Raw genomic sequence first — 15054 nt, forward strand, 5'->3', positions numbered from 1 at the left:
GATTTTTGAACAGCATGATATTTAAAGGCAGAAAGATATCCCCAGAGGGACAGTCATTATCCGCAGTCTTGCCACACTAGGAAGCAGATAAAGGACTGGAGTCTGAGGCTCTCGCCTGCAACCTACTGCTTAAGAACAGGAGGATGAAAAGCATACAGTGAGACTGCGCAAACCACACTTACAGATGCCCTTCACATCTCCTTTCAAAGGAAGTCAACAAATGAAGTTGGTTCCTGCTCAGACAGCAAAATAGAAAACCACGAAGGACAGAAAGTTTTCTCACTCTCTGAAGGGAGACTTGGGAGCCTCAGGAACACAATAAAGGGAGTACAGGCCGTGACTGGGTCTGGGGACAGGTTCTTTCCCCAAAACCTGCCAAACCCAAATTTGATCATGAAGACCCATATATGGTGGAAGGGATGGACCAAGGCCTACAAGCTGTCCCCTGACCTCCACATGTGTACCGTGGCATGCCCATGTCTCCTCTTCTAAAGATGTCTGAAAGGTTTAAGAGCATTTAGATTCCTAAGAAGAAATCCACTCAACACTGGAGGTGAAGAGTTTAAGAGGGTATTAGAGAAATCAGGACATTGTCCCTGAGGATGAGGAGCCTTGGCAACTGCAGTTGGATGATTCCTGCCCAAAGATACTGGAGTAAAAGAAGCACCCACAGAATCAGGTGTTCTCTATTGACCATGGGAAGGAAGTGCCACAGAGGGGCTGCTCTGTGTCTATTCAGTGAGTACACTGAACCAGCAAGGTGGCTTTAAGGAAAAGAGGTTGGGCGTGGGTCACTACGTTCACAAAGCCAGGAGGGGTTAGCAAAAAGCCACCCAAACGAGGATAGTTACTACCTTGGCACAGGAACAGTAAGACAGACTGGCTCTTGATGGAGGAGGGTCACCTGTCTATGTGATAGGTCAGAACATAGGTAGGTGGGGAAGAAAGAACAGAATTGTGGCAGAAAGAAGGCAGACGCTTCAGGCAGTCACCACAGGCAGTCGCCATGCCTCTCCTCTCTGAGTCGGATGCAGGTTAAGATCTCTCCTGGTAAACCACCACCTCGTGGTGCTACACAGATCACTAAATATGGGCTAGTCAAGATGTGAGAATTAGCCAATAAGAGGCTGAAACTAATGGGCCAAGCAGTGTTTGAAAGAATACAGTTTCCGTGTAATTATTTCGGGTGTAAAGCTAGCCAGGTGGCGGAACGCAGCCCCGCCGCTCCATCTACAGGTTCTTCTGTAAAGTTCCAATCTGCCTGCAAGAGAAAGTGGTCCTTGGCTACTGCTAGGCCCCTGAGGATGCCAGCCTTGAAATCCTGCACGGAGTGCACAGCCACAAAACCAAGTACTAACAACGGTGCAGCCCCCCTCTCCTCAGCACCCGGAACAGATCAGGTGCAGCTGTCTGGGGGAAACGCTGCTTTGAAAGACGTCATCCAGGTCATGCTCATGCCTACAAACACAGAGCTGAGCCCACACACAGGCGGTGGCGTCCTGGAACTATGGGCACACACCAGCCTGTGTGGTCTTCTTGCCCAACTCCCCAGCATTCTAAAAGTGTTGAGAGTTAATGTCCTCATTCCAATAAGATGGCTCAGCCGGTGAAGGCACTTTTACAAACTGGCCTCGAAGTTCTGCTTGCAGACTATAGCATGCAAACGCATGTGTGCACCTACACACACACACACACACACAAATAAATAAATAAGTAAATACTTTTAAAGATTAGAGCCCTACAAGTATATAAACATATTCAGAAAGATATCAATGTTGGCAATAAAAAAGTCCTATTAAACTATGTCTGTGACAGTCATTGCTGTTTCATGGAGAAGAGACTATGACAACATAGTAAAACACAGAAAATAGCATGTCTCGATTTGAAATACAATGCCTTGCCAGGACCATAGGGAACAAAACAGGAAGTATCTCTGTAGATAAGTATGGGGTAGCTCCTGTGCTAGCACTTGGGAAGGCCAGGCAATTTGGTTTTCATCACTTGTAGCCTTCCCCGGTGTTCCGGCATCCAGAAATATTTGTCTCCCCGCAACACTAGAAAATGTTCTGGAGGCACTGAAGTCTCTAGCTGCTGTATCCTTCTGTGACAGTTGATACCCATCACGGTGACAAAATGTCAGAGAAAACCATTTGAAAGGAGTTAAGAGTAATTCTGTGTCATTAGTTTCAATCCACAGGATACGCTATTTTTTGTGCTTGTGGCAAGATATAAACACAGTAGAAAAGGGGCCCCGGGAAAACTGCTCTCATGGTCGAAGACAGGAAGTAGATAGAAAGATGGAGGGACTAAGGACAAGGTATGCCAGCCCAGGACCAATCCTCATTGGCCCACCCTTCTCCAAGGGCCTCACCTCATACCTTCTCCTACCTTAAATGATGCCTTTGTGGTAGTTAATCTTGTCATCTTAGCTGGATCTGGAATTAACTACAAGGCAAGCTGCTGGGGACACCTGTGAGGTACTGTCTTGATGAGGTGATCTGAAGTAAGAAGAGTCACCCCAAGTGTTGGCAGCACTGTCCAGATAAATGTAGATTTCTACTGCTGTTGGATCCCTTCTTGTTATCAGAAGCAAGAATCTTCTGGCATCCAACATACATTGAAGACCAGCAGCTCTCTAGGGATCTCTCAGACTCTCAAGTGTGAGGCAGCCATTGATGAACTACTCATCCTGTATTGTGTGAGTCAATCTAAAAACCTCCTTTTAAGATACACTCATTCTATTGGGCCTCCTCCTCTAGGAAGCCTGTTCCTAGTAGACAATCAAATTAAGGCTCCATTTGATCAATACACTGATTAGTTCAGAGCCCCCGTAGTTCAATCCCAAAAGCCCCACTTATAGTACTGCACTGGGAACTAAGCCTCCACCTCCCCAACTCTTCAAGGATTCAGAGACTGGTCACTTTTGCTCAACAAGAAAGAGCAGCAGCCTGCTCTGTTTGTTTTCTGCTTCGAATCGTCAGCAAATGAGAATTCATAGTTTGCCAAAGGGCCATTTCTCGGACGTCTTTAGAAAGTCATCCTGGCTTGTCTGCATCCCACAGATTAATTATGTGGACGTCAGAAAAGATATATGAAAGAAGGCCACAGCGATGCTCCTCCAATTCCAAGTACAGGTGTCTGTGACATCCCGATGTCTTCCTGACGGCAGCTCATAAATCCACCTTTATCAATCTCTACCCAAGACCCGGACTCACTAAGTCTATGTCAAGCACCAAATTGTTATAGATTATCACTCTGTCTTCTGTGTTTGCTCTCCATATGACAAGCACCCCAAAGAACTGAGCAGCAACAGCAGGAAGCAGCTCGTTTCCTCCATAGCTCGAGCAGAGAATCTGAAGTCCAGCTATTTGGGGTTTGTTTTCTGTGTGTGTGTGTGTGTGTGTGTGTGTGTGTGTGTACGCGCGCATGAGCGCGCGCACACGCGTGTATACATGTATACATTGTGTAGGACTAAGGTCCTTAGACAGGCTACACAAGCATATTACCCATATGCCCTTGAATCCTTGAATCTTCGGAAGAATCAGGGAGGGAGAGTCATAAATTTAAAGTTGGTATTTAAAGAAAACCTTTTGAGAGCTAAGGAAAATGAGCTAGATGGGAATGTGACATGGAAATCTATTACAGAATTCTAATGATATGGCAGAACTGAACCTCTTCTAAGCTGGAGTATAAACTCACATGGGCTTACGGTCTCCGAAAGTCAAGATGTAATCTATGTTTGCACTTCTTAAATCTTTTCCTGGTCATTAAATCAGTGATCACTGGAATAGTAAGAATGAAAACAGCTCCAGCCTAAAACCCATGCTAGGAGAGTAAATCCACCTCTTACAACGCCTGGAGCACTATGACCCATGGGCTGGATGACCCAGAGACCTAGGATAGAATCAAACACAACTGAAGGGAAAAAAAACATATCAATGTGATGATGCCTAGCAATATTCTTCTATACATGTAGATTGGTGCCTAGTCCAATTGTCATCAAAGAAGCATCATCCAGCAACTGACAGAAACAAATGCTGATACCCACAGCCAAACATTAGGCCGAGGTCAGGGAATCCTGCTGAAGAAAGAGAGGTAGGATTGTAGGAGCCAGAAAAGTCAAGGACACTACAAAATATCCCACCAAATCAACTAACCTGGCCACAAACTGTCTCCTCTATACATCTAGGATTTCTGCAGTTGGAATCCTTTTTAAAATAAGATTTGATTTTTAATTGTGTATATGTGGTGTGTGTGTGTGTGTGTGTGTGTGTGTGTGAGAGAGAGAGAGAGAGAGAGAGAGAGAGAGAGAGAGAGAGAGAGAGAGAGAGAGAGAGAGAGAGAATTGGCAAACACCCAGTGTGGGGGCTGGAAGATGAATTTCGGTCCCCTGCAAGAGCAGCACATTCTCTTACCTACTGAGGCATCTCTCCAACCCTACAGTTGGGATCATAATCAATGTGTAAGTAAGCCTTTTTGTTTCTTCACAGTTAATGTCATACCACAGGCTTCCAAACAGAAATAGAGAAACAATTTTGTTTGCTTCACACAGGTTTCCACATGATAGATTTATCTCAATTTTCAATGATTCCACAGTACTACACTTAAGTATACCACAAGCTCTGTAGCCAATCCCCTGTTGATAAAAAGATTGCTTTCAATTTTATGGTACTTACAAGTAATTCTACAGTGGATGATCTTTTCACATTTACACAAATATAAGTATAGAACACACTTTTTAAAGCAGGGTGTTTGAGAGCAAAGGAACACATCCTAAAATTGTATATGTAGTCAGACCAGGATTGGTCATCCTATTAAAATTCCATCATTCATGCTCTAACCCAGAGCACATTACTCAACATTTTCCCTAATGATGTGTATGTGCAAAATTATTTTCTGTGTCAAAACATAAGACTCTTATTATTTTAATTTGCATTTATTTGACATGGTAAAATCTTTTATTATTTCATTTGTTATTGTATTAGTCTTTACTTCTATATGCTTATTTTTTAGATTTTTTTATTTTTCTTTTGGGTATATGAAACTCCACATTTTAGAAGAACTAATTAGGATTTTACATTCATGGAAACTTTAGCATATTTCTCCAAGTCTCATGGCTTTATTATTTTACAATGATACTATCTATCATGCCAACTATTTTATGTGATCCCACTTATTGGTCTTTAGTTAGTCACATATTACCATTATTTAATAAAACTGTCATGAAATGGTGAAGGCAGCCCAGTCAACAGCTGCACACATCCTTGCTGGCATTGTAATGTCTGTTGCTGTCTTTTCCATTCCACTCTAAGCTCCTTGAAAGCTTACACAGATGCTGTATTTTGGCCACCACGGTCCCTCAATGCCTGAGTGAGAGTATTTCCCAAAGCAGGTATTTAACAAATAGTTAATCCATTCATGAAATCTGGATAATGATCTGAATATTGGATTCAAACACTTACATGCTGCTATCCTAATCCTTATGAATGACACTAAGAGATGGTGTCATTGGGTTGGAATGAGGTCATCAGAGTGGAGGGTTAGGGTATTTATAGAGACCCTAGAGAGATGCTCACACCTCTGTAGAATATGGTCAGAAGACATCTCTTTAGATTGCCTCTCACCAGCCCTCTGCAGACACAGAGTGTGCTGATGGCTTGAACTTATAATTCTGCCTCTAGAAGTATGAGAAACTGTCATTAGTTGTATAGAGTCCATTTATCTACCTTATGCATTTTGTTGCAGCAACTCAGACTGCATGAGAGATTCTATTGGCATGGAAACATACCAGACACTACGTCTATATTCCCCCAACCTGGATATCTCTGTTGTACAAAGATGTCTTATCCAGAGACCAGGCAAGAAGCTAAGGGGCTTAAGAATGCAGGCAGAAGGGAAAAGGAACCATTCCTGAGGTGAGGCATTTAAATAAATATATAGCCAAAACAATCTGGACAAATAGGTGCAGACGTAGCTTAACAAAAAGACTTGGTCAAGGACTGCAGCATGGAAAGGCAAAAGTCAAGAAACACACTAGGGAAAATCTTTATCTTTTGCTGCTTTGAAAACCAAGTTTATTTTTTAATTTTATTTACTTGTAGGTGTGTTGTGGGTAGTTCACTGAGTACAGGACCAACAGAGTCCATTAGAAGGTATTCCTCAGATTCCTGAAGCTAGAGTTACAGGCAGCTCACAGCTGTGGGTATAGGGATCCCAACTACAGTCTTCTGCAAGAAAAGTACATGTGCTTATCCAATGAGCCATCTATTCATCCTGAAAATTAAATTTAAAAGTAAAATATATTCATGAGGCTGAAATTATTCTGTGTGCTTAGTACCATACAGCTATTATATTGGCAAAAAATTTTGGGAAATTCTAATTATGTCAATATTAAGTAATAGCACCATCAAATCCTTTCTTAATCAAATGAGCTATAAATAATTAAGGAATCATGTATAGACATTTAAGAATATTCAAATCTTGCAGATATTAATTAATGATAGACACTCTAGAAGTATAATTCTTCATTGAAGAAAGTACTAGAAAGAGGCAATTTAGAGCAACTACAAAGAGTGGGTGAGATCAGGGGTTGGAGAGGAAGAGGAAAGTCAGACATGGGATGCCTCATTCTAGGAAATGTAGAGACCAGTGTTAGAGTCAATGAAAATCCTTGACGAAGTGAGAGTGGGCTACAGAGGTCTGAGACTAACATAGGAAGACATGAGGACCAGAGTCAGGGAAAACAGACAGAAACTTGACAGCATCTCAACATCCTGGAGATCTCTAGCTCAGTCACCCCGGGTACCACTAGTGAGTCAGTGCCACACATCCCAACATCCTCAGACATTCAACATCCTCACAAAGCATGATGTCACTTTGCATACAACCTGTGTGCCTCCTGCCAGACACTCTGTATCATCTCTGGGTTATTCACATCTGACAAAGCTACTGGTTATTAACTTGTGTTGTTCACAGAATAATGACAAGAAAAGAAACCCATCCATGTTTAGTTCCGACACAGTATTTTCTATTATTTTCAATCCACAGCCACTTGAAAGTGTGGATGCCACACCTATGAAAATGAGGGATGGCTGTATTTGCTAAGAATCAGCTGGGCGTGGGATGCTGCCAGTGCAGATGCAGGAAATGGAGACACTATATCCAGAGAGAGAGCAGAATTCCCAACTTTCAGTGCAGCAAGAAGTGGAAAGAAACTTCATTTCCTCCCTTCCCATCACAACTTGATTGGAGAAAGTACTAGAAAGTGAATAGTACTTTCTAGATGTGAAAACCAAAGACCAGTACATTCTAAGAATAATCATGCCATATCGTCTTCTAGAGTTAATCTAGAACTTCCCTTGTCATATCCAGGAGATGGACATAAGGTTTCTTTCCTAGGGCATGAGTGAAATACAAGCAGAAGATGAAGACAAAAGTAATACTAGGTTGACAAGGGCAAAGGATGATACAGAAAATAACCAGAAGGAAAAGGATGCTGGGGATTGAAGAAGAGGCAAGAAGGAAAGTACCGTCCTAGGCTAAGTATGGAGACACCAAAATCAAATACCAGGTAGAATCATTATCGCCACTTTACAGACAGCATTCAAAACAAAAGGTGTCAGCTGGGCAATGGTGGAGCACACTTTTAATCTCAGCACTCGGGAGGAAGAGGCAGGAGAATCTGTGAGTTCAAGGCCAGCCTGGTCTATAAGAGCTAGTTTCAGGACAGGCTCCAAAGCTACACAGAGAAACCCTGTCTCGAAAAAACAAAAACAAAATAAAAAACAAACAAACAAAAAGTGTTACTTGTTATCTGCCTGGCGTGTTAACTCATAAAATCGGCAGAATAACACTAGAAGCAGGCACCTCTATTTTTTCCACTTTTCCAATCAGAACATTGAGCTACATTTGAGGCTAGGGTTTGGGGAGTGGAAAAGATATTTTCTCAGAGGCTGTTGGCTACAGATGAGTTTCTCAATGAAAAGGCCCAGTGAAAAAGGAGTAAGAGGCCTATTGTTTTTGAATAAAGTGAATTAATGGTTATATTCACTCTGCTACAAAAAAAATCAATGGATATCTCTGCAAGGTGTTTATTAAATAAGTTAAAATAACACTGATTGAATGTGACTCTGCCCAATGCACAGTGTGAGGCAGCAGATAAAAGCACTCAGCTTAAATCCTTGGTTTATCCAACCATTTAAATGGATGACGCGAAGGAGCTAGCATCCATGATGGACAGGCAAGCTTCCCCCGTAATGTCTACCTTCTAGCTCAGAGCCACTAGTATCCATTATGGACAGGCAAGCTTCCCCTGTAACGTCTACCTTCTAGCTCAGAGCCACTAGTATCCATTATGGACAGACAAGCTTCCTCTCTGACATCTACCTTCTAGCTCAGAGCTACTAGCATCCCTGGTGGACAGGCAAGCTTCCCCTGTAATGTCTACCCTCTAGCCCAGAGCCACGAAGTGCAAGAGCTTAATTTAGGTTTAAAGCTTTGTTAGTACCCATCCATCCAGGCCTTTGTCAGAGTTCCTGGTTCTGGAATGGCTATGATTTGGGGCTGTGAGACGGCAGGTGTGGGTTTCATATTGTTGGAGGAAGGCGTGGGCTCTTTTCTTAAGACAGAATTTCCTTTGCCTCCCCAACACCAAAGTGGAAGCACACTACGAAGAAGGTAACATGACCTGGCAAGAGCTAGCTCGGGTCCTAAATGAAAAGCAGACTGTGGGAAGCTGGCCACACAGCAGGCAGAGGGGGGAGAGAGGGAGAGAGAGCTGGTTCTCCAGGTACAATGAAGACACTGTGCTATATTTTATGTTAGACTGCCATTTAAATGATATTTAAGGCATGGTTACATCACTTTACCCAAAGGCCCTCTGCCATCTCTCTCTACTGAGACAGGTGCACCAATTTAAAGTCACATCTCTCATCATGTTCCAATAAAAGAAGCCACAAACCTAATTACAACTCTTGTGCAATTCTCAGCATTTTGTAGAGTATATTAAAACTATTCAATGGACTCTAAGGCAATCAAATTAAAGAACCCCCCCCCCAAATTCTGTGCAGTGATAGGGAGTGCCCTTGAGGGATTTTTAGCTTCAAGGGGAGGTTAAGTGTGTGTGTGTGATTGCAAGCAACTTGAATGGTGAGTTTCGTCAAATCCCTACCACTCCAGTGGTCACGTTAGTTACTCCTGGGAAGGTGAGCACATGACATGCTGAAAGGACACATGAGATGGGGTCATAGACACAAAGAGAAAACTAAGGCATCACATTGTCGTGATATATGTGTAACTTGCTCCACCTTATAACACACTGCTGGCCAAACATATAGTTTGCCTGCAGTCAATTCATCTCATATCATGTAAAGAAGTTACACTATGGTGTTAGAAAGGTACCAAAACCAGGTTAAAACCCCGCCAAACTTAAGTTTTTTTCCTCTGTCTCTTTCTGCTGCCTTTATTATTTATTTGTTTGGCTGGTTGGCTGGTTTTTGTTGTTTTGTTAAGAAATTCAATACCATTAATTCCACATTTGCAAGGAAATGTACTCTCTAGAAAATGTACTCTCTAGATTTTGGTGCCAGAAAATCTTGACCCTGATAATAGTTGTGGGTAAATAGTAAAACTAGACTCCTACAAAGCCTCAATATTCCTGGTCTTGTTCAGAGGGTGCGAATACCAACCCCATGAAAGCACCAAATTGCATGTGCTTAATTTTAATGGCATATCAAAGTGTTCATCCAAAGAAAACATTAAAAATTCTAACAGGAACAATTATGAATAAATTGTTTTATGACTCTATAAATTTTAATGAAGTTTAATTATATTTTAAAGGATTTCCAAATATTTTGACTACCCATTTTTCACATTAAAAACTACTTCATCATTTTTAATTCAGTTATACTTTCCTGTTCCATCAAAATTCAATCATCTAATTAATATCGATATAGTAGTAGATATTGGGTACCTAATATATACCAGGCGTTAAACCAAATGAGACACAAATCCCAGAAAGCTGATAGTCTTGCCTTTAAAACCAACCCCAGGTACCGCTCAATAGGAATTATGATGAGTAATATCGTACAGGTAACATGTTAACTGCCATGAAAGCAGTTTACTGGCTTGCAGTAAGGTAAAACCAGACTGTCCCATGTTCTTGGCAAAACACATGAAGAGACTACAGAAATAGTTCAGGTCAAAGCTAAGGAAGACCTGTGTCTGCACAGAGCCACTGGAATGTTATAAACCACGGCAAATGTTGCTCAAAATAAAATATATCTGGAAGCTGGCAAACCAGATCCTATGAACACTACAGGAGGACACTAGAACAACCCCTGACAAACGAGAGCTGAAAGGAAAGGGACTTTGTAACACTACTTGAGGACCAAGAAGGAAATAAGTAATACTGGTTATTATCAGAGCCCTGCAAAAGCCATGCCCTAACTAAGACACAACTACTTCAATGGTGGCCTTCCTCACTCTGAGAAGGATTTATCCACAAAGCATCATTGGCTTTACCAATTAAATACCATTAAAAATTAAAAGTCCTGACTAGAAAGCATGCTGTACAACTGCTGTAATGTTATTTTCCATAGAAACGCAGCCATGGTCCTTACCCAGCAACTCGTACAGAGAATTCAGAATGGATTTCCAAGACTCCCCCGCTTCTCTCCCTGCGACATCTGCAAAGTGGGCTGCACTGCTGTAGACGTGCAGGCGGTCTATGCACTCCAGAACCAAGTTGATCATTCCCTGCGAGAGGGGGTAAAAACAAATCACCATCAGAAACCAACTCTGCGCTGAGTGTGCAGTTCATCTGTGCAATCCCAGCACGCAGGAGCCTGATGCAGGAGGATCAGTGTGAGTTCAACGGTAGTCTGGGCTATAGAGTAAGAGTCTATACCAAAAGAAAGAAACTAGTTGTGCTCTGGAAAAAAAGGAAAAAGGGGATAAGTTGATTTTAAAGGGAAGTCTAGCCTAACATCATCAGTCCATTATAAAGAAAACTAAGATCATTTATTCAAAAGACAAGAAGAAGCATGCCTGCATGAGAAATTAAATGTTCTTCAGATAACTAAGAATTTCAATCTTGGTTTCCATTCTCAAACAAAAGTGAAAAAAATTGTAAAATGATTTCTTCACACTTGCCTTGTAAGGTTTAACTGTTGTTGGGATTAACAGGTCATGCGTGGTATTCTACTATTAATTTTAACTATCATTATTTTAACTCTAAATTAAAGACATTGAGTTAAGCGAAAGAAAGCCACCAAAAATACATTTTAGAGCAAGTGAAATATTTATTTACAGGACGCAGCCTACAGAGCCTTAATCAATGGGCTGAGGCTTGCGGAATGAGGCAGTACCATGAAAACAAAAGAACTCAATTCACTCACTGGACAGGATTTGAGCAGCAGCCATGGGGCTCAGGTTCCTTCTTGGTGGTCATATGTGACAAAATGACAAAGAAAAGATGACTGATCCACATTTGACTGAAAATATTTAAATTTGTATTTTAAATTGCGATAGCCTGATATATAGGTGGAATTTCACTAGGTATGAAATAATTGCTGTCCAGCAATCGGTGCAATGATCCGGCATACGAACTCTTTCAGTTAATCCCTCTTGTTCTTACTATTATCTTGTATAGATCTTCCTGCAATTTGTGCCTTGATGACCATAGATCATTTCTTCTATTTACACAGAGAAACAACTGCAAAATTTAGTATCAGTTTCCAAAGTAACAGGAATAAGTAACAGCTTTTAAAGTACAGCCTTGGAGCCGGGTGGTGGCGGCGCACGCCTTTAATCCCAGCACTCGGGAGGCAGAGGCAAGCGGATCTCTGTGAGTTCGAGGCCAGCCTGGTCTACAAGAGCTAGTTCCAGGACAGGCTTTAAAAAAGCTACAGAAGCCGGGCGGTGGTGGCGCACGCCTTTAATCCCAGCACTCGGGAGGCAGAGGCAGGCGGATCTCTGTGAGTTCGAGGCCAGCCTGGTCTACAAGAGCTAGTTCCAGGCCAGGCTCTAAAAAAGCTGCAGAGAAACCCTGTCTCAAAAAACAAACAAACAAACAAACAAACAAAAAAAAGCTACAGAGAAACCCTGTCTCGAAAAACCAAAAAAGGAAAAAAGAAAAAAAAAAGTACAGCGTGGATTTTGGGATTATGGAAACTCAACAACATCCTCTACACTTTTTCCTTGTGCTTTTGCAAGGTTCTTTACTCTTGTAAGAGAGACGGGAAGAAAGGAAGAGGGAAAGTGTCTTATTTTTAATCATATATGTAAATGTCTGTGTGGGTATGTGATGTGCACATGCCTGCAGTACTTCCAGAGGCCACAGGGGGCACCCTATCCCCGAGAACTAGAGCTACAGGCAGTATAAGCCTCCTGGCATGGGTGCTAGGAAACTTAGGGCTTCTAGGAGACAGCAGTGCATGCTCTTAACCTCTGAAACATATTTCCATCCTAAGTTAGTTCTTTAAAAGAAAATTACTGCCATGTTGGGAACGCTTAGACCTGAAATGCCTGCTGAGACCCTCGCTGGCTCTATTGTCTAAAAACTAGCACTTAAAGGTTTGAAACCTGTGGTACTCATACTGACAACCACCTCAGGACATTAGGTTGGCAAACTGATTCTTTGACTCTGGCATAAAGTATAGTACATGAGTTTGGGGTTTTTGTTTGTTTGTTTTTCTAAGCAGTGGGCATTGAGTAAAATAAATCATACATGCAAAGGCACACATGAGACTGGGGACAACTCCCTCATTTGTCCAGCACATAAAAGTACCTGGGTTTGTCTCCAGCACCACACACACGCACACACACACACAGAGACAGAGAGGGGGGGAGAGAGAGAGAGGGAGAGAGAGAGGGGGGAGGGAGGGAGGGAAGGAGGGAGGGAGGGACGGAGAGAGGGAGGGAGAAATACATGCAATGATAGGGGTATACTCTGTTCAGGCAGGAAACTGGAGTTCACCCTCTTCTTTGGGGGCCAGCTTCCCTCCTGCTTCAGTTTCAAGCCAGCAGCCCTTTGGACCTAAGGCTCTTGTAGCCTGCTACGTAGTTTTCAAGGCCTCGTGAGGTAGGTGTGTGTGTGTGTGTGTGTGTGTGTGTGTGTGTGTGTGTGTGTGTGTGTGTGTGTGTGTGTTCTGTATTTATGGAACCAATATAAAACAGTGGGATGAAAGTGTGTTCATTTGTTCAGCTTATTGAGGCTGTGTTTTGAAACCCAGAGCTTCGAATGTGACTAAGAAGCACCTTCTAAAAAAAATGCTGCAAACTCAAACCCATTAAAGCCAAGTCTAAGACAATCATAGGGCAGACAGCACGCTGTAGCACGGAACTACCTCTACTGGAGTCCACCCAGCAGCGCGCTGCTGCAGTGTTAAAAATGGTCCAGTGAGAATTGATGGTAAAATTAACTGTCCCTTGCCGGGAAGTGACACAGAAATGAAGGTAAGGAGCAGTTTTCTCCCAAGCCCTCTCCTCTGCACAGAACTGCCCTTGTTACTCTCTACTGAGATGTAAAGAGATGTGGAATGCACAGGCAATTTCCCTCACTACGAAGTCATTTTCCCAAGAGAACAACAGAAAATGGACGGGTGTGATCTCACCTCTTCCTGGAAGAGATTCTGCCTATTCTTCAGGGCTCGCAGCCTGTTCTGCTTGTCCTCGTGTTCCAAGTGCTCATCAGGGGGATGGAAGTAGCCGATGAGGTCCTGCAAACTCAGGCTCACAGACTCGATGGGCAAGTCAATAGTGGGTGCCTTTGCTTTCTTGCTGAGAGCATCCAGGCCCCTGAATCAATAGCAAACACTTCTCTGGGTTAGTGATCCACAATTTCAGTTCCGTGTTTTTCAACTGGCAGATGATTTGACATTGACAGGCTCTCTTACAGACGGCACAAAGGAATGTGCTAGGTATCCTATCTACCGGCCATAATGGCCATCCTCACACTACAACTGTGCAACACAGTATCTAAGCATCACAGACTACAGCATCCAGAGTCAAGCCTCTATAACAAACCCAGTTGAACCAATGGAGAAATGGTCCAGATACAAAGTCAATTGATAGCACTACTTTAAAATGTAAGACCATGTCTTCCCTGATTCATAGCTCTGACATTTACTTGTTTAAGGTTTGTTTGGCTTTTGGTAAGAGATTATTTTAGGTTTTACTAACATTGATACTAGTTGATACTCTATAACTCCTATCAGTTTAAAAAAAACCATGCATTTCTGGGGGCTGGAGAGATGCTTGAGCAGTTAAGAATGTTTACTGATTTATGTCCTAGCACCATCATCAGGCAGCTCACAACCATCTGCAACTCCAGGGCCAGGGTTCTGATGCTCTCCCCCGGAGTCTGTGAGCACATGTACTCACATCCACAAACCTCCACACAGACACCTAAGTTTTAAAATTAAAACTATATCTTTTTAAAGTCTCACTCATGAACTCAGAGGTGAGATTATATGCACAGGATGGAGCCTTTGGGAAGTCTACAGAGGAGGGTCTCAAAGAGGCCTGTGTCCTCTATGAGGAGCTTCTGGTGATTAATGGTTGCTCATGAAAAGGGAGCCATTGTATTCTGTGGTGTAGCACTGGTAAGTTTCCCATGCTTCCATAAATAAGACTGTACTCTTCCTCAATGGGTCACAAAAAGAATAGTTAAAAACTAGACAAAAAGACATACGTATATGAAATTGTTGGAAAATTAAACTTTTAAAATTAATGACATTTAGCTCCGCTTTCCATTTTAGAACATTCAAATCTTTATTTTAAATGTATGGTCATTCATATAGAGTGATGGTGATGTTGGAATAGCTGAATTCAGCTTTTCAATCACTAGAAAAAGTGAAACAACAACTGGTCTTGGGTATTTGCTGAGATTCCCTGGCAACTGTGCCATCTCACAGGTCATGAAGGGGGTGCTGAGTGGCCGAAGTCCTGAGTCAAAGTATATTCTTGACATGGACACAGCCAAGTCCAAGACTCCAATGCCTCAGCCGCATGGGAGTGGCTCGGAGGGACGGCAAAGCTCTCCTGGGGCAAGTC

At 42.4% G+C, this 15054-nt stretch overlaps 1 protein-coding gene across 1 annotated transcript in view; it reads right to left on the reverse strand.

The window, feature by feature from the left end:
* The window catches only part of Ryr2 (ryanodine receptor 2), a 387717-nt gene that overhangs the window by 253948 nt on the left and 118715 nt on the right, over positions 1-15054 (reverse strand). Inside the window, exons 15-16 of the mRNA XM_038334286.1 lie at positions 13614-13797; positions 10620-10755 (exon numbers count right to left, since the gene is read on the reverse strand). Of these exons, the coding sequence (XP_038190214.1) occupies positions 10620-10755; positions 13614-13797 (320 nt within the window). The remainder of the gene's footprint in view (positions 1-10619; positions 10756-13613; positions 13798-15054) is intronic.

This window comes from Arvicola amphibius, chromosome 6, assembly GCF_903992535.2.
Source record: "Arvicola amphibius chromosome 6, mArvAmp1.2, whole genome shotgun sequence".
Taxonomy (NCBI): domain Eukaryota; kingdom Metazoa; phylum Chordata; class Mammalia; order Rodentia; family Cricetidae; genus Arvicola; species Arvicola amphibius.